The sequence below is a fragment of the Odocoileus virginianus genome, chromosome 5 (genome assembly GCF_023699985.2).
Source record: "Odocoileus virginianus isolate 20LAN1187 ecotype Illinois chromosome 5, Ovbor_1.2, whole genome shotgun sequence".
Taxonomy (NCBI): domain Eukaryota; kingdom Metazoa; phylum Chordata; class Mammalia; order Artiodactyla; family Cervidae; genus Odocoileus; species Odocoileus virginianus.
In genome coordinates, this window is record NC_069678.1 from 81,595,087 (window position 1) to 81,613,547 (window position 18,461).

Below are 18,461 nucleotides of genomic sequence, written 5' to 3' on the forward strand. Positions count from 1 at the left end.
GTTGTAGTGAGACTCACTGGGAGCAGGGAAGCTCCAGAAGGTCGAAGGAGTAGCGTTTGGGGCTCGATAGGATGGATGGTGGCTTAAAGGAGAGTAGTAGCAATGGGGGTAAGTGGTAGTAGCAATGGGAATGGAGTGGGGAGATTGATCAGGTAGAAACTTCAGAACTTGGGTCTGGCTGACTGAGTGGGAGACACAGAAATAGATAACAGAATTAAGTATCCAAGTACACAGGCCAATACGGCGGCAACATGAGGTGCGCTTAGTCCAGAACTTACGGCGAAGGCTGGTCGAGGGCGGGGCTGAAGGTGGTGGGAAGCTCTGTCTGCTGGTTCGGCCGAAGCTCCTCTGCCCGGCTTCCCTGGGCCACATCGTCATGGCTGGCCCGGGCCCGGGCGCGGCGCTGGAATCCCCGCGGCAGCTGCTGGGCCGCGTGCGCTTTCTGGCGGAGGCAGCGAAGAGCCTCCGTGCCGGGCGGCCGCTGCCGGCGGCGCTAGCTTTCGTGCCGCGCGAGGTGCTCTACAAGCTTTACAAGGACCCGGCGGGACCGTCGCGCGTGCTGCTGCCAGTGTGGGAGGCGGAAGGCCTGGGGCTGCGTGTGGGAGCCACGGGCCCGGCCCCCGGTACTGGCTCCGGGCCCCTCCGCGCCGCCCGCGACAGCATCGAGCTGCGGCGCGGCGCCTGCGTGCGCACCACAGGCGAAGAGCTGTGCAACGGCCACGGGCTCTGGGTGAAGCTGACCAAGGTGCAAAAGACCCCGGGAGCAGGGAAGCCCCTGGGTGGTCCCCTTCCCTCCCCCATATCGAGCTGATTTAGCGTCTGGTGCCCTTCGCCCTGGGCTGGGCAGGGCGGGCCGCTGGCAGTTCCCTGACGGCTGTCCTCGTCTGGCGCGTCCCGGCAGGAGCAGCTGACGGAACACCTGGGCGACTGCGGGCTGGACGAAGGCTGGCTCCTGGTGTGCCGCCCGGCCGAGGGCGGGGCCCGCCTGGTACCCATCGACACTCCAGACCACCTCCAGCGGCAGCAGCAGCTCTTCGGAGTGGACTACCGCCCGGTGCTCAGGTCCTGCGCTGGGAGGAGTGGGGCTTGCTGGCCGATTGCCAGGCCCTAGACTGGCACAGCCCGGGCGGTGTGATCTGATAGGATTGACAACAAAGGGGGCGGGACCTAAAGGGAGCTGGGGTGCGGGTTCTGGAGGCACGGTTTAGAGGAGCCAGGGCGCTGGAGAAGGCTCCAGGGTCTTCTGCCGCCTGCTGAGGTCTCCATATCCCGTCCCCCATTCTGTGCGCACAGATGGGAACAGGTGGTAGACTTGACATACTCGCATCGCCTGGGATCAAGGCCTCAGCCGGCCGAGGCATACACTGAAGCTGTACAAAGGCTACTGTGAGTAAGCTGGGATGGGCTGGGGAGGAAGGAGCTCCAGGTCTGGGCCCGACCTAATTAGGGACTTGGGGTCGCTTAGCTATGTGCCCCCGACGTGGACCTACGAGTGCGACGAGGACCTGATCCACTTCTTGTACGACCACCTGGGCAAGGAGGATGAGAACCTGGGTAGCGTGAAGCAGTATGTGGAGAGCATAGACGTTTCCTCCTACACGGTGGGTGCTGGGACTCCTCCCACCCCAAGCAAGATGTAGTGACATCCTGCTAGATTCAGAACTCTTACTCTAAGCCACAGCCAAACCTGACTCCCCACAGGCCAGACTCAGTCCACCCCCCCATCTTGGAAGTCCTATTGGAATCCCTCCACCCTTACCTGATGGACTTCCAGCTCAGTTCCACTGTGCTTTCTCTCTTGTGCTCCCTGGCCCATCCACCTCTCTGCGCTCCCCAGGAGGAGTTCAATGTGTCCTGCCTGACAGACAGCAACGCAGACACCTACTGGGAGAGCGATGGGTCCCAGTGCCAGCACTGGGTACGGCTGACCATGAAAAAGGGCACCATTGTCAAGTGAGTGGGCTCTGAGCACAGCAGGGTGGGTGAGCCACGTATCTGTGAGCGTAAAGACACATGTGCACCCTCTTAACCCTCAGGAAGCTACTACTCACTGTGGATACCACGGATGACAACTTTATGCCTAAGCGGGTGGTGGTCTATGGGGGTGAAGGGGACAACCTGAAGAAGCTGAGTGATGTGAGCATTGACGAGTGAGTGAACTGACCTGGGGTGGGAGGTGGGACATGATCCTGGCAGCGGGATCTGGCCCAGCTTGGAGGCATAAGGTGGACTGTGACCCCAGCAACCCCTGAAGACAAGGGGTTTCCAAAGTTCTTCATGTTCATCCCCTCAGGACCCTGATCGGGGATGTCTGTGTCCTGGAGGACATGACTGTCCACCTTCCAATCATCGAGATCCGCATCGTTGAGTGCCGAGGTGGGGCTTAAGGCCATAAGGAGGGAGAGGGAGCCCCAGCACGTAGATGGGGGTTAGCTGGCAGTGAGTGTGGAGTGAAGGAGATGGACTTGGAGTTGGGGTAAAGGTGACAGCTGAACTGATGCCAAGATCTGAAGCTTTGGGGCCCAAGCCAAGGGGACGGTGCCGGGTATAGGCCTGCCTTTAAAGCCATAGAAGTGCTTGGGCTCACCTGAGAGAGGAATGGCGTTGGGACCTTCAGGCATCCCCATATTATAGTGGTGGATGGAGGAACTAGCACAGAATATAATCATCAGAATCAGATGATAGAAGGGGATCCCAAAGGCCCCAAGTTTCTAGGGGCTAAGGGTGACACAAGGCTGAGCATTAAGGAGCCATTCTCAGGTCTCGGGGCCAAAGAGGTAGCAGGCGTTGTAAGTGATCTCACTCTGACTTCTTCCCCCAGATGACGGTATTGATGTGCGTCTTCGAGGGGTCAAGATCAAGTCTTCTAGACAGCGGGAATTAGGGCTAAATGCAGACCTGTTCCAGCCCACCAATCTTGTGCGATACCCACGCCTAGAAGGCACTGACCCGGAAGTACTGTACCGCAGAGCTGTTCTCCTCCAGAGGTGGCTGTGGTCCTGGGCCAGTCAGTCCCTTCCCTCTCCCCCCACCCCGCATCCTGAGCCTTTTGTTTGTGTGGAAGAGGTCTTATATCATACGCTATTCCACTTCAAGAGGCAGAGAGCCCCTGGGCCCCGCTTTCTCCTGTCCCTGTGTATTGGGAGTGGTGAGAGCGTCTTGCATCTATGACTTCAGCCGCAATTATCTTTACCCAACCTCCCCAGATTCATAAAGATCTTAGACAGCGTCCTGCACCACCTGGTACCAGCCTGGGACCACACACTGGGCACCTTCAGTGAGATTAAGGTGAGCCTGACTCAGGAAGTGCCGGTCTTGGCAGCACTTTTTGCTCATGCAAGTGTTCACGCTTCATCAGAAAGGTCTTAGACCTACTCTAGGCCTGAACTTTTGCTAGGCTCTAGGAACACAGGAAGAAAACCAGACACAAATAATAAAAATTTAGTGTTTAGGGTCCTGTTTCCCAGAGAGTATGTGAAATACACAGAGCTTGGGGAGGGGAGGCGACAGAATGGACAGGGCAGGTTGGATGAAAGGTGCACAATGGGAGTTCCCAGCTGCTCAGGATGACTTGAGAGAAGCATGGCCATAGGCGTGAGTGTGACATGGATGAGGCAGGAGGAGGTGGGCAGGAAGCTGCCCTGGTAGCCAAGGGCACCGGGGCCAGACTTTGTTCCTGGTCAGTGGCGCCATTGGGAAATTTTTATGTAAGGTAGTGACAAAGTTGGGTTTTCTGTTTTAGAAAGCTTCCCCTGGTGGCTGGACTAAGGGAGAGACTGAAAGCAAGGACCAGGGATAGAGTAGGCTTGAACTGGCCCCGTGGGGTTGGAACAGAGAAATGTTCCAGGGCCTGGACAGAGGCTGACTGCCTGCCGTCCCCACTCTGGTCACCTCTCCCTGCCCAGCAAGTAAAGCAGTTCCTGCTGCTGTCACGCCAGCGGCCCGGCCTGGTGGCCCAGTGCCTGCGTGACTCAGAGAGCAGTAAGCCCAGCTTCATGCCACGTCTTTACATCAACCGGCGCCTCGCCATGGAACACCGTGCCTGCCCCTTACGGGATCCCGCCTGCAAGAACGCTGTCTTCACCCAGGTCTGGACCACCTGGGGTCAGAGCAATGGCGGGTCAGCAAGGGGACTCGGGGGCACTGGGCCAGGAGGGACCCGAGCAAGGTCTTTGGGCAGGAATGGGGCCTGGTCTCAGATGTTCCACAACTCCTTCCCCTTCCCCCTGGCCCCAGGTTTATGAAGGCCTCAAGCCCTCTGACAAGTATGAAAAGCCCCTGGACTACAGGTATGGCTTGGGGGCAGGGGACCTGCTCAGGGCACACATGGACCCGTGTCCACCCACACACTGCCTCTGGACCCCTCGGCATTACCCCTCTGTAGCCCCTACTCCTGGGTGGACCCTGGGCTGGTGGGTCATCCTGAGCCCTAGCCCAGTGTAATGATAGAGACTTATCCCTCCTTACAGGTGGCCCATGCGCTATGACCAGTGGTGGGAGTGTAAATTCATTGCAGAAGGCATCATTGACCAAGGTGAGGCCTTGAGGGCCAGTAGCAAGAGTCCTGCCATATTGAGAGTGGTTGGGATATCCAGGGTGACCAGCTAACCCAGATAGGGGACTTGCTTCTTACTCCATTATGGGAGCTGGGGCTCTTGTGTGCCTCAACTGAGAGCATCTGTCTGTCCTTTCAGGAGGTGGTTTCCGGGACAGCTTGGCAGACATGTCAGAAGAACTGTGCCCTAGCTCGGCGGACACCCCTGTACCTCTGCCCTTCTTTGTACGAACAGCCAACCAGGTAAGCTCCCACCCCTACCTCCCAAGTTGTTTCTGCTGTCCTGTCTCTGCAAACCTCCCAGGTAGCCAGATTAAGCCGGAGAAGGGGCACGGGAGAGACTGAACTGCCCGGGGCAGCTTCTGGGCGGACAGAGAAGGAGCCGTTGTATGTTCAGAGGGCTCCTTCAGGGCCCCTCCGTGGAGGGTGTTCAGAGAAGTTGTTGAGGCATCTGGAGTAACACAGGAGGGTCCATCACAGGCCATGCTGACAGCTCTGTCTCGGGGGCAGGGCAATGGCACAGGCGAGGCCCGGGACATGTATGTGCCCAACCCCTCCTGCCGGGACTTTGCCAAGTATGAGTGGATCGGACAGCTGATGGGGGCTGCCCTTCGGGGTAAGGAGTTCCTGGTGAGTAGCCTAATCTGCACCCCACCAGCTTAGTCCTGGCTCTTGGAAAGAAGAGCCAGCCAAACCTGGGCAGTTGAGGGTGCGAAGACAGCAGTGTTTGTCCCACAGGTCCTGGCTCTGCCGGGTTTTGTGTGGAAGCAGCTCTCTGGTGAAGAGGTGAGCTGGAGTAAGGACTTTCCAGCTGTGGACTCTGTGCTGGTGAGTTAGGGCCTGGACCGGGTTTCTCTGCCCAGCTCTCAAGCTTGTTGCACCCCTAGGCTGTCCTGAACCTTCTCTTACCATACACGTTCCCCCTTTCCCATCCCACATACTCCCATAGCTTCAATTCCTGTCACTGTTCTGGTGACCCTGTATTTACCTGCTGGACTTCTTTCCCAAGATGGCACCTTGGGCTCAGCACACTCTTCATCCTCTCCCTCTAGGGCTCCTGTCTCACAGTGGCACCACCACCCATCCCTCCCCTTGCCAAGCCCCTCAGGGTCATTCTTCACTCTTCTTTCTCCTTCACCTCCCACATTCTGTCACATCTGCCTTTGGAATCTGCCCACCTCTCCCATCTCACTTTTATCCCTTGGGTTTAGTCACCTTCCTTCCTGATCCAGCCCCTGATTGCAAATCTGGTAACCATGTCTCCCTTCTTACCCATCTGATCTCCAGCAGCTAGAGTAGTTCATTTCAGTCTTCCTTTTTAACCCCTTCAGTGGTCCACCCTGGGCTTAGGATAAAATGCAGAGTCTGAAAAGGCCTTACATGACCCCTGTATCTCTGGACACTTGCCCAGTTAGGTTCCTCAGGCCTTTTGCTCTTTCCACCTTTTTTTAAGATGTTCTCTTTCCTGACTTGCTGGTGGCCCAGCCAATCATTTAGGTCTCAGCTTAGCTGCCACTTCCCCCAGGACACCTTCCCTGATCTCCATGGCTGGTTAGGCATCATCTTGATGCTGGGCTTCACAATCCATCTACTAACCCCCTCCCTGCCCTCATTGCCTGCATAACAGCTGCCTTGCCTGGCTGCCTCCCCTGCTTTCCTGTGAGCTTCTTGAGGAAAAACAAGACTGTCTCCACAATGAAAAGCTGACCTTCCTTCCTCTGTTCAACCCCCAGGTGAAGCTCTTGGAAGTGATGGAAGGAATGGACAAGGAGACATTTGAGTTCAAATTTGGGAAGGAGCTAACATTCACCACGGTGCTGAGTGACCAGCAGGTGGTGGAGCTGATCCCTGGGGGTTCAGGCATCGTGGTGGGATATGAGGACCGTTCCCGTTTCATCCAACTGGTGCAGAAGGCACGGCTAGAAGAGAGCAAGGAGCAGGTACTAGCCAGAGGCCAGTGGAACAGAGAGCTGTCAACAGCTCCCAGGAGCCAGAGCCCAGCCCTAGGGCCACCAGAACTCAGCCCCAAGAACTCTGGCCCCCACCACCCCTCTGCCCCACATTCCTGCTGATCTGTGGGGCACAGAGGTACTTTATCTCCATGAGTGGAGGCCAGGTGTCCCCACCACACCCTGAGCTGGGAGTTGTGCCGTCTTCTCCAGCCAGACCTCCTCCCTTCTCCCCAGGTGGCAGCCATGCAGGCAGGTCTGCTGAAGGTGGTGCCACAGGCTGTGCTGGACTTGCTGACGTGGCAGGAATTGGAGAAGAAGGTGTGCGGGGACCCAGAGGTCACTGTGGATGCCCTGCGCAAGCTCAGTGAGTGTGGGGCCGGGCAGCACAGTCCCGAGGCGGGGCTTAAGGACCTGAGAATGAATTCTGTGTGGCTTTGTCCCCCAGCCCGGTTTGAGGACTTCGAGCCATCTGACACCCGCGTGCAGTATTTCTGGGAGGCGCTGAACAACTTCACCAACGGTCAGTGGAGAGGGCAGAGGGCTTCCTGGGTTCAGACTCCACTCCTGGGATGCGGAGATGGGCGAGGCAGTAGAGGTTCCTCCACCGGCACGTGGGCACTGATTTCCTTCTCCTCCATCAGAGGACCGGAGCCGCTTCCTGCGCTTTGTCACCGGCCGCAGCCGTCTGCCGGCACGGATATACATCTACCCAGACAAGCTGGGGTGAGAGCCGATGGGGAAGGGAGGTCTAGTTGGAAGCGCCTGTGGCTGGTCTTTGCCTTCCGCCACACACGCATTCACCTGTCAGACCGCTGCCCGGTGCCCCTACAGTTCTTCCTCATCTCTGGTCCCTCCACACCCCCAGCTATGAGACCACAGACGCGCTGCCTGAGTCGTCCACCTGCTCCAGCACCCTCTTCCTGCCACACTATGCCAGGTGGGTTCCCTCAGTTGCAGCCTGGGGAGTGGGGCGTCAGGGAAATGTGACATCCTAGGGTGGAGGAGGGCTTCAGGGTACAAATTGGAGCCCCTGGTCATGATGGAAGGGCCTCTACACCTGGTGCTGAACAACTCCCTGCCCCCTGCAGCGCCAAGGTGTGTGAGGAGAAGCTCCGATACGCTGCCTACAACTGTGTGGCCATTGACACCGACATGAGCCCTTGGGAGGAGTGAGTCGGCGCCAGGGGGCAGTCTCGGGCCTGCAGGACTGCGCCTGCGCTGGTCCCATGGGGTCTCCCCCTGAGCACCCAGGGCAGAGACACCTTCCCTGGACCAGCGCAGTCTGAGCAGAAAATGCCAGTGCACCGCACCCCTGGGTGCGGTTGAAGTGGGAGCAGTGGGTTGACACTGGTGGCCCAGCCCCACAGACCCTCAAGCCCTACATGTGCTCGGGTTTGCTCCCAGAGTTATTTCACCTCTTGTGAGAGGCCCAGCACAAGCTGCCAGGCCTGAGCTACTTGAAGGGGGCCTTCTCTAGCTCCCCACCTCATGGACTTTGTTTCAGTTTTCGACTCCTTTTTTTTTTCCCTCCATATTTTTCTCTGGTTTCAGCCTGAACTAAAAATTTGTCGGGGTGGGGTGGAGGGATGGAAGCTCCTCCCCCACCAAGTCTCCAGGGATGGATAGGGAGTGATGGCCATCCTCCTTGGTCACCTGAACCAAGAATAAAGCAACAACTGAACATCCTCTCCTTCACATATTGGTCTTTCCCTCCTTTCCCTCCATCCCCAAGGTGTGAGCTCCGACTTTCTTTCTCCAGCTCAGTTCCAGCTGACAAAGTGCCACCACTGTCCCTGACTCAGAACATATAGCTACTCAACATTAAACCGTTACCACTGCTTCCACCCCCTATTCATCACTTCTGCAACACCTGGCTCCCTGTCTGCTGTCTTGCCTCCAAGATCTTGCCCAGGTTAAGGCCAGTTATGTCCTCTCTGAAATCTTCAATAGCTCCTCTTTACCCAACTCTAAAACAAAACCTAGGCTTTAACCCTCCTCCTAGGTTTTATGCATGTCCCACCCCGCCTTTTCTCCCTTAAGAGCTTCCATGACACTCCATCCAAGAAGCTCTTACACATGGAAAAGTTGAATAAATGGATGATTGCATTCCTTTAGAGTATGTTTATTGGGCTCCTGAGGGATGTTAAAGAAGACTGTTCCAGGACTTAAGGGTCCTGCCAGGAGCCAGGGAGACATGTGTCAAGTGGGAGTGGTAGGGCTTCTCAGTGGCAAACATGAAATCTGGAGCTGAGAGGGGAAATAAGGAGTCCTCTGCCCAGAAGCAGGAATAAAGCTGGCCTGGTGTCTTCTGGGATGGATGTGGTGATGTGGAGGATGGGAGTCCGCCTTCAGGAACCTAGTGGGCAGAAGAATCTGACACCCTAGAGGACAGAGCTTGCGATGGCGGATAAAACACCCACGTCAGGAAGTGACAGCAGGAGGCAGCAGCATGGCTGCCCACCCCCACGCCGCCTCCAGGTACCACACAGCTAAGATGCAGTCTCAGAATAAGTACCCCCACCCACACACACCGAGATCCCGCCATATGGATGCAGTCCCCACAGGAGGCCATCCTCCTCTATCGCTGTCCCCAGAGAAGTCACGCTCTCCCATCGCTTCCCCACGACGTCCTCTAGGGAGCGCCCGGACTCCGCCCTGCGGGAAAACTCCACTTTGGCTTTGAGATCCGCCCCCCTCCGCATCCCGGGGTGTGTGCATCCTCAAGACCACCACTCCGTAATTTGGAATCTGATGCTCTAGATGAGCCTTCCTGGCCCTGCGGCTTCCCGACCTCTACGCCTTGGGTGGTCCACAGAAGACTGGCCCCCTCCTCCTACAGTCTGTTTGTGCCGGAGGCGCTGGAGCCGGAGAGGCAGCTACTCCCGCCCAGCTCCGCTCTTCCCAGCAAGCTCCCGCCGTCTCGTCTCTCCACCCTGGGATTCTCTCCTCCTTCCCCTTCTCTGCTCTTCTGGGAAAGGCCTGACCAGCACGGGCCTGCCAGAGTTAGTCTGTTTCTGGTACTGGCCACAGGAAGGGCTTTCCAGGTAGTTCAGTGGTCAAGAATCCAAACGGCTTCCCGGTGACTCAGCGGTAAAGGATCCGCCTGCCAATGCAGGAGATGCAGGTGACCCGGCTTCGATCCCTGGGTTGACAAGATGCCCTGAAGGAGGAAATGGCAACCCACTCCAGTATTCTTGCCTGGAAAATCCTATGGACAGGAGAGCCTGGAGGGCTACAGACATGGGATCTAAGAGAATCAGACACGACTGAGCAATCACCTGCCACACAAGTCTTTGTCTTTTACCAAATTGAACCCACATTGTGTATTTTGTGACTTTTCATTCATTCATTTATTCATTCTGTGAATGCTTGGAGCAGCTATGTCAGGAGCTGCGGTGGCTACAATGAGTGAAATGGTTAAACATCATTTTTGTCATCTTGGAATTTTACCATTAAGGATGTGGCCAGTGCTCACTCAGTCATGTCCTACTTTTTTTTGCGATCCCATGAACTGTAACCGGGTAGACCCCTCTGTCCATGGGATTTTTCAGACAAGAATACTGGAGTGGGTTGCCACGCTCTCCTCCAGGGGATCTTCCCCACCCAGGGATTGAACCCGTCTCACTTGTGTCTCCTGGCTAGCACCACCTGGCAAGCCCAAAGAGACATTAAACAGATAATAGCATAAATAACGGGCTTCCCAGGTGGCGCTAGTGGTAAAGAATTCACCTGCCCTTGAAAAGGAGACTCCTGGATGGGGAAGATCCCCTGGAGGAGGAAATGGCAACCCTCTCCAGGATTCTTGCCTGGGAAATTCCATGGACAGAGGAGTCTGGCGGGTTTCAGTCCATGGAGTAGCAAGGAGTTGGACACGACTGAGCACGCACACATAAACAACATTTAATAACATTCATGTAAGAGCTCCAGAGGAGAAGTGAAGGATTTCATTAGAAGACAGAATCAGATGATTCTAACCAAAATGGCTCAGTGGGGACTTCCCTGGTGGTCCAGTGGTTAAGAATCTGCCTGCCAATTCAGGAGACAGGAGTTTGGAATCCTGATCCGGGAATGAGGATCCCACATGCCCCGAAGCACCTAAGCCAGAGCAGCAACCAGAGAAGGGCCACACAGCAAAGAGGAGGCCATGCGCTGCAGCCAAGACCTAGTGCTGCCAAAAATAATAGTTTTTTTTTAAAGAATAGGAAATGGGAATACCAAAGAATTAAAAAATAAAAAAAGTGGCTCTGAGAAATACTAAATCCTTAGGGAGAATACTGGTACAAAAACCAATTGAGAAGCATGTTGAGTCCTGTGTTACTAGAGTGTGAAGGGAAGAAAGAGATGAGACTAGCCTAGGAGGCTTTTTGAGGATTTTACGTTGAGCAGCCATGCTAGGAATGACATGATTAGATTGCCTTTGGCAGCCCCGTAGAGAATGAGTTGAGAGGGAGAGACTACAGGCAAGGAGGAATCCAAGCAGGAAATAATGGTCACTGGAACAAGGGTGATGCTCATTTTCACCATTATTTTTATTGGCTGCATTGTATTACATTATAAGGCATTTCATAACTTTTATTCATTTCAAACCCTCAACAGATGGACATTAAGGTTGTTTACAAATTTCCTGTATTGAAAACTATAAATGTTATAATAAACATCCTCATGCATATATCCTTGCATAGCTATTTCTTAGAATAACTTCCTAAAATTGCTTCATCAAACTGCTGAATTGCCCTCTAGAAGGATGTATCCATTTTCACTCCCATTAGTGTCTGTTTCCTAAACTCTTACCAACTCTGGGCATTGAATTTAACACACAGAAAAATTGTACAATTGTTATATTTATTTTCACTGCTTTGGTTATTTACGGTATTGAGTAATTGTTTTTCTTCTTTAGGAACTGCTCTTTGTTTTCACCCATTTTTCTATTGGATTCATTATTCTTTTCTTATTGATTTATAACAATCTCTGTGTAGTACTAAAATAACAAGCACAGCAAGGCAATGTGTACATGCATTATCTTGTTTTATCTTCTCAACCACTCTATGAAGTAAGTACTATTATTATACTCATCTCCAGATGAGAAATCTGGCATGTGTGCTCAGTTGTGTCTGACTCTTTGCAAGCCCATGGACTGTGGCCCACCAGGCTTCTCTGTCCATGGGACTTTTCAGGCAAGAATACTGGAATGGGTTGTCATTTCTTCCTCCAGGGGATCTCCCTGACCTAGGGATCGAACCCACGTCTCCTGCATCGTTAGGCGGACTCTTTACCGCTGAGCCATCTGGGAAATTCAAGCAAAGATGAATTAACTTGCCCAGGGTAGGTAGTAAGTAGTGAAGTTAGGATTTGAGTGGCGGTCTGCCAGCTCCAAAGCCTGCTGACATGGTAACTAAGGCACTGTGTCCTGCATATTAACCGCTTTGTTGTGTCAGGTGTTATAAATGTGTCTTCTCAGCCTGTACTTTGCCACTGAATTTCATGTGTGTTCTTTTCTAATATTCAGACTTAAAATTTTTACGAATTAAGCACTTCCCTGGTGGTCCAAACCTTTTCAGGTGGCGCACTGGGTAAAGAAGCTGCCAGCAATGCACAAGACTCAGGAGATGTGCGTTCAATCCCTGGGTGGGGAAGATCTCCTGGAAAAGGAAAAGGCAACCCACTGCAATATTCTTGCCTGGAAGATTCTGTGGACGGGGAGCCTAATGGGCTACAGTACATAGCATCGCAAAGAGTTGGATACGACCTGAGCGACTAAGCGTACACACACATTGGTGGTCCGATGGCTAAGACTCCGTGCTCCCAATGCAGGGGGCCTGGGTTCAATCCCTGGTCAGGGAACTACATTGATGCCACATGCTACAACTAAGAGTTCATGTACCGCAACTGAAGACAATTTGAATTTCACTTCTGCCATGCCATTATCACTTTTCATTTATTAGCTACACTTTCATTTTGTTGGCTCATTCTCAATTATCCTTTTTTTTTTTTAATGTCACATGGGTTTATCACTGGGAGACAAGAAATTAACACAATTACAGTCTTTGCTGTCTGTGAATGAACTGAATAAGAGATATGCAGTGACTAATCACCAGCAGATTTTAAAAAGTGACATGAGGACTTCCCTGGTGGTTCAGTGGCTAAGACTCCATGCTCCTGATGCAGGAGCCCAGGTTTGGTCTCTGGTCAGGGAACTAGATCCCACAAACTGCAACTAAAGTTTCACATGATGCAACTAAAGATCCCATGTGCTGCCATTAAGACCCAATGTAGCCACATAAATACGTATTTTGTTTTAAAATTTTAATTGAAAATATATTGTCTACCCATCTTTAAAAAAATTTTTTTTAATGACATGATTGTTCTCTCATGATGCACAGCCATCATATCCACATTGATTCTGACAATTTTTGATATTATTCTCCTCTCCTTTTATTGAGGGGAGAATTCTTAGAGGAATTTATTCTACCATTTCTACTGATGTTGCCTGTTCCTTCTATACTTATTTCTAAATTTATTAGATAGAAAGTTGTGGACAGATTTAAATAAGACACAGTTTCCAAATTTCAGTAGCTTCTGTAAAATGCTAAAACTTTATGCTGTTAATATGGTGTTCTCCCTCTCCCTGTCCCTCCTCCCTGCCTAACTTTTTTCATTTTCCCAAAGTACTTATCACTTTTTAATATATGGCACTGTTTACTGATTTATTATTTAAACTTCTTTATTATTTATGCTGCCTCTCCTGGCTAGGATGAAGGCTGGATACTTTTTTGTTCACTAATATACCCTAAGAGCCTAAAACTGTTCTTGGCACATAGTACTCATTCAACAAATAGCTGTTAAATAAATGAATTGTAGCCCATAAACTGTACTTTGAAATTTAAAAACAAGAAAAATCAGATATCTTAAGGTTTTTCCAATAAAGGAAGAAAATTAAAACTTGATTAAATCACTTATTTTCAAAGTGATCAGTTTAGAGCATAAAAATCCAGATTCTGACCTTCAAAACCACCAACAATGAAAATTCTATGTGCTTGAAAGGAAATATTGAATTCCTAATTAATGAAGGTTCTTTCCAAGCTCTATATACAACATCATTTGCTGTCTAACTTATCATGAATCTATTAGGAAACTGCTGCGCTTATGTACAAAAACAAAGCACAAATATTTTAGGACCTGAAATTGGTTGCCAAAGTAGAGTTTTTCTTTCCATTTTTATCCTTCACTCAGCACTCTAAAAATAATTATTCCTTGTCCCAGTGACATGTCCTCAGCCAGATGGATTGATGAATATTGTGATGTGGCCAGTAAATTCCCAAAGAGAGATTTCTTGCAGACTGTGGGAAGACTACTTCTGAGCCAAGGCCAAACTTTTGAAAAGTTTCTTTTGTCTCCCACAGTTCAAAGAGAACTTAGAGCTTGACCTTCTTAAATTATTTCCCTACCACATACAGACACACACACATAAACGTCCTTTGGGGAAGAAATGTGAACAGGAAAGAAAGAAACATTATAGGGAATAGCTTGTGTTCAATAATCATTTATTAAATACTTACCATGTGATTAATAATTAAAAGTAAATAATAACAGTGAGGCTAGGCATGAGAGCTAATAATGGAGATTAACTTAGTGAAAAGAAATGTTTAGAAGAAGAAGTGTTGTCAGTGATCCAGGCCCTCAGCCCAGTTTTCCTACTACCAAATGGGATGACAAGGGAAAATTTATGAGAAATTTCTAATTCGCCCAATTATTATTTACTTATCATGTCCCAGATTCTGTCTAAGATCTGCAGATACCTCTCTCTGCAGATATAAAGTCTTTTTAGCAAGTAAGATACAGTCTTTGTCCTTAGGAGGTTCCCAGTGTAATACAGAAAACATGAAAAAGGAGAATGGCAGTCCTTTGTGGTGAGTGCCATAATGTAAGAACTAGAAGCAGTGGGAGCCAGCAAGAAGTCCACAAGGCAGCACTTCTTAAAATATGCTCCATGGACCTCAGCAATTCCCCAGGACACTTTTAGGGGGTCTATCAAGTTAACATTACTTTCATAATAATAATGAAACACTGCCTCTTTCACTGTATTGATATTTGCACTGATCATGCAAAAGCAATGCTGGATAAAACTGCTGGTGCTTTAGCCTCAATCAGAGCAGTGATGCCAAACTGTATTAATAGTCAATGTATTCTTCACTGCCACAGGCTTATCATAAAAAAATTAAAAAATAATAAAACAAAGTAAGTTCCACTTAAGAATGTCTTTGATGAGGCAATAAAATAATTTTATTAAATCTTTGTCCTTGAGCACACATGTTTTTAATATTCTATATGATGAAATGGGAAGTACATGTGTAACACTTCTGTGCATACAAAATAAGTATGATGACTGTTTCCAGAAAACTTGTACCATTGTTTCATTTGTGAACTACTCCTTTTTTCACAAAACACTGTATTTTCTTGAAAGAACAACTGACAAACTGGACAGAATTTATTTTTTTTTTCCATTTATTTTTATTAGTTGGAGGCTAATTGCTTTACAATATTGTAGTGGTTTTTGCCATACATTGACATGAATCAGCCAGGGACAGAATTTATCAAGATGCGTGAAGTAAGCCTGTCATTTCAAGGAAAACCACTAACAACAATGCTATCTGAGCTTTCAAGAGAAAATAAGAAGTTTGGGAAACTTGTCCGAACCTTGCCAGCATTCTTAAGGACTTTGTCTGTCTGTTTATTTATTGGCTGTTCTGGGTCTTCACTGCTGCACACAGGCTTTCTCTAGTTGCAGAAACTGAGGGCTATTCTTCGCTGTGGTACACAGGCTTCTCTTGTTGCAGAGCACAGGCTCTAGAGGCACAGGATTCAGTAGCTTGGGCCTAGCTGCTCCACGGCATGTGGAAGCTTCCTGGACCAGGGATCAAACCCCCGCCCCCTGCACTGGCAGGCATGTTCTTATCCACTGTGCCGCCACAGAAGTCTCCATTAAGGACTTTTCTAATGATTGGTGGTGATATTAACAAGTGTGATTTTAAAAATATTGTACAATGAGTCAACATTGGGAAGATATGCATAATTTAGTGAATCAATATTTCACAAATGAACAATGCATCAAGTTGCAAAATCATGCATGGGTAAAATGCCTATTCAAAATACAAGTATAATAACAGAGTACAAAATGTTCATTGATACAAATGATTCTATATCATGACTAATTGTTAACAAACTACCATTTCTTGAGTTTAGTGTGTAGTACTGAAGAATATTCACAAGTATTTGACAAAGACTATTAAAATCTCTTTCTTTTTTCTGACTATGTATCTGTGTGAGGTCAGGTTTTCATCACCCCAAACCATATATCACAACTGATGGGAAAATTCAGCTGTTCTCTATTAAGCCAGACATTAATGAGATTTGCAAAAGAAAGGTGAAACCATTGCATTCTTCTCACTGAATTTTTTCTTTTGAAAACATAGTTGTTTTCAATAAAGTGTTACTGTTACCATGTAATGGTTTTGTTTCTATTTTTTATGAATTAATATTTTAAAAATTTCTCAGTTTGAATTTTTAATATGGTTGGTATCAACAGATTCAACCTATACAAACAAAAGCTCTTTGAAGCTTCCGATAATTTTTAAGACTGTTAAGAGTCCAGAGACCAAAACATGCTGCCCCAAGGAAATAATTTAAAGTGAGTTTAAATTGAAGTTATCCTTCAACTACTTTCCTCAACTAGAGGAGAAAGTCCTCCAGTTCCCTGAAAACATTTGCTAATTTAAACATGAGCATTTAAAATGGATGCCAGATATGAGGTTGAATGCTGTTCTTACTTCATAACTAGTTCTGACCTCAAAACCATGCTGTAATTCCCAAGGCTTCTGCTTGCTTGAGCTAATATCAAAGAGAGAAAGGATCCTGCTGCAGAAGGAAATGGTAATCAAGTTTCAGGTTTCCTGTAGCCAAAACAATCACTCCATGGCTCCCTTACCAACTCAGTGTTTAGAGCTAAATAATTTTCCAGTAACTCGTCACCAGCACTCTAAAGTGAAAGAGAGGCAGGGCACAGATAGGCTAGTTTTATGGATGTGGCCGTAGGACTTTTTTTTTTTTTAGTATGTTCTAGGCTGAGCTCCTACTCTTCTGGTTGAAAGTCGGGGAAAAATTACGAGTCCTAGCTTTCTCATTGATTGTAGTCCCACTATCTAGGATCTCAGACACTGGTTGGCACATACATTAGGCATGCAATAAATATTGTTGAATGAAGTCAAATTCCTTTCTTTTTATTGCAGAAGTTAGACTCCAGTTCCTAACTGGCAGGGAGCTAAGGTAATTAAAGTTTTAACAGATGGATAGAGGACTTCCCTGGTGGTCCAGTGGTTAAGAATCTGCCTGCCAATGCAGGGAACATGGGTTTGATCCCTGGCTGGGGAAGATCCATGTGGCACTGAGCAACTAAGCCTGTGTGCCACAACTGCTAAAGCCCTCGTGCCCCAGAGCCTGTGCTCTGCAACAGGAGAAGCCACTGCATCGAGAAGCCTGTGCACCACAAGGACGAGTAGCCCCACTCACCTCAACCAGAGAAAGCGCTTGCACAGCAAAGGAGATCCAATGCAGCCAAAAATAAATACATTTTTTAAAATTGAAGAAATATTATTAAAAAGAGATGGATAGAAAAAGAGGAAGCTTCCAAAAGAGAGAACGACCATTGTTCTGTTATTCAATGTAGTTTATGGAATCCCCTGGTGGTCCAGTGGTTAGGACTCCATGCTTTCACTGCCAAGGCTTGGGTTCAATTCCTGGTTGAGGAACTAAGATCGCTTGAGCCCTGCAGCGTGGCCAAAAAACCAGAAACCACACAACCCCTGCCCCAAACCAGATAATGCAGCTTAACAATCTGCCTTAAAAATGTACTGCTTAAAACAAACAAAAAAGAATTATTTTATTGTTATCTCACAATTGTTGGAGTCTAGACTCAGCTGTTTGGATTCTCTCATCCAGTTGCAGCTTCTTAACTGGTCTCTGGAAGCAGAGATTCTATTATCAAAACAGCAACCACAGTGATCCTTTAAAAATGTGTTATATCGCTGCTCCTCTACATAAGTCAAGGTCCTCACAATGCCTACAAGACCCACAGGATCTGAATTCTCCACCTTCTCCCCCATTGCCTCTCTGGCCTCCTCTGCCGTCATCCATTCTCCCCCAGCTCACTTTTCTTCAGCTCTATTGGCTTCTTTGTTGTTCTTTGAAGTTGCCTTCTCTCTCCAAGGCCTTTGCACATGCTGGCTAGTCTTCTTGGAAGGCTCTTACCCAAGATATTCATTTGACTCACTCTCTCCAAGCCACTGTTCAGTATCACCATCACAGTGCGTGCTAAGTCGCTTCAGTCGTGTCTGATTCTGGGCAACCTTATGCCGCCAGGCTCCTCTGTCCATGGGATTTTCCAAACAAGGATACTGGAGTGGGTTTCTATGCCCTCCTCCAGGGGATTTTCCCCACAATTACAGTGAGATCTTCCCGAATCCCACACTCCCGACCAACTTTTGATGGCTAAAGGTAGATGTTTTCCATTCAATAATAATCTGGTTCAGAAAGCCAACGTTGAGTGGCCACATGAGACCTCACTGGACACAGAAAACCTTGGCAATCCTTGGTGAAATCACTGGTCAGCCCTCAACCGCAGCTCCCAACGAGCTGTCCTTCCGCAGAGTGGTAGCTGGGACCAGGTCCTAGAAGGAGAATTGCCTGAAGGAAGAGACTGTGACTAGTTCTCCTGCAACGTGAGGGACGCTCAGTGGGCGTTTGTAATTTGTGAATGAATGAAAAGGCTCCGGCGACCCCGCCTCCCCTACTCCTTCCCTCCTCCCCGCGGCGTCCTTCTCCGCCGTCATCTATTACTCGGTGCTCGTTTTCTTCTCTGCGGGCCTGCCCAGCGCGTCCCATCGATCTGCCCGGCCATCGTG

The 18,461-nt window shown here is 49.4% G+C and overlaps 1 protein-coding gene across 2 annotated transcripts; it reads left to right on the forward strand.

Moving 5' to 3' along the window:
- Positions 1–306: 306 nt before the first annotated feature.
- On the forward strand, positions 307–8,613 carry HECTD3 (HECT domain E3 ubiquitin protein ligase 3). Of its 2 annotated transcripts, none has more exons than XR_011487899.1 (21): positions 307–745; positions 902–1,062; positions 1,294–1,386; positions 1,466–1,601; positions 1,838–1,953; positions 2,037–2,150; positions 2,294–2,376; positions 2,822–2,987; positions 3,207–3,288; positions 3,906–4,088; positions 4,237–4,289; positions 4,470–4,534; positions 4,695–4,798; positions 5,066–5,185; positions 5,294–5,383; positions 6,289–6,495; positions 6,742–6,871; positions 6,953–7,027; positions 7,149–7,230; positions 7,339–7,444; positions 7,596–7,623. XR_011487899.1 is itself a non-coding variant. In XM_020897431.2 (21 exons), the coding sequence occupies exons 1-21, from the start codon at positions 377–379 to the stop codon at positions 7,678–7,680; spliced, it is 2,586 nt and encodes an 861-aa protein (XP_020753090.1). In that variant the 5' UTR covers positions 307–376; the 3' UTR covers positions 7,681–8,613. The 2 variants fall into 2 exon arrangements, 1 of the variants encoding a protein (XP_020753090.1); XM_020897431.2 differs by having other exon boundaries at positions 7,373–7,444; positions 7,596–8,613.
- The last annotated feature ends 9,848 nt before the right edge of the window (positions 8,614–18,461 follow it).

Excerpts from the sequence above, each read along its gene's own strand:
- HECTD3 (XM_020897431.2), top strand. The coding sequence starts at position 377 with ATGGCTGGCCCGGGCCCGGGCGCGGCGCTGGAATCCCCGCGGCAGCTG. Across the intron at positions 3,289-3,905 it reads GCACCTTCAGTGAGATTAAG|CAAGTAAAGCAGTTCCTGCT; the intron begins GTGAGCCTGACT and ends CTCCCTGCCCAG. Across the intron at positions 6,872-6,952 it reads GGATGCCCTGCGCAAGCTCA|CCCGGTTTGAGGACTTCGAG; the intron begins GTGAGTGTGGGG and ends TTTGTCCCCCAG.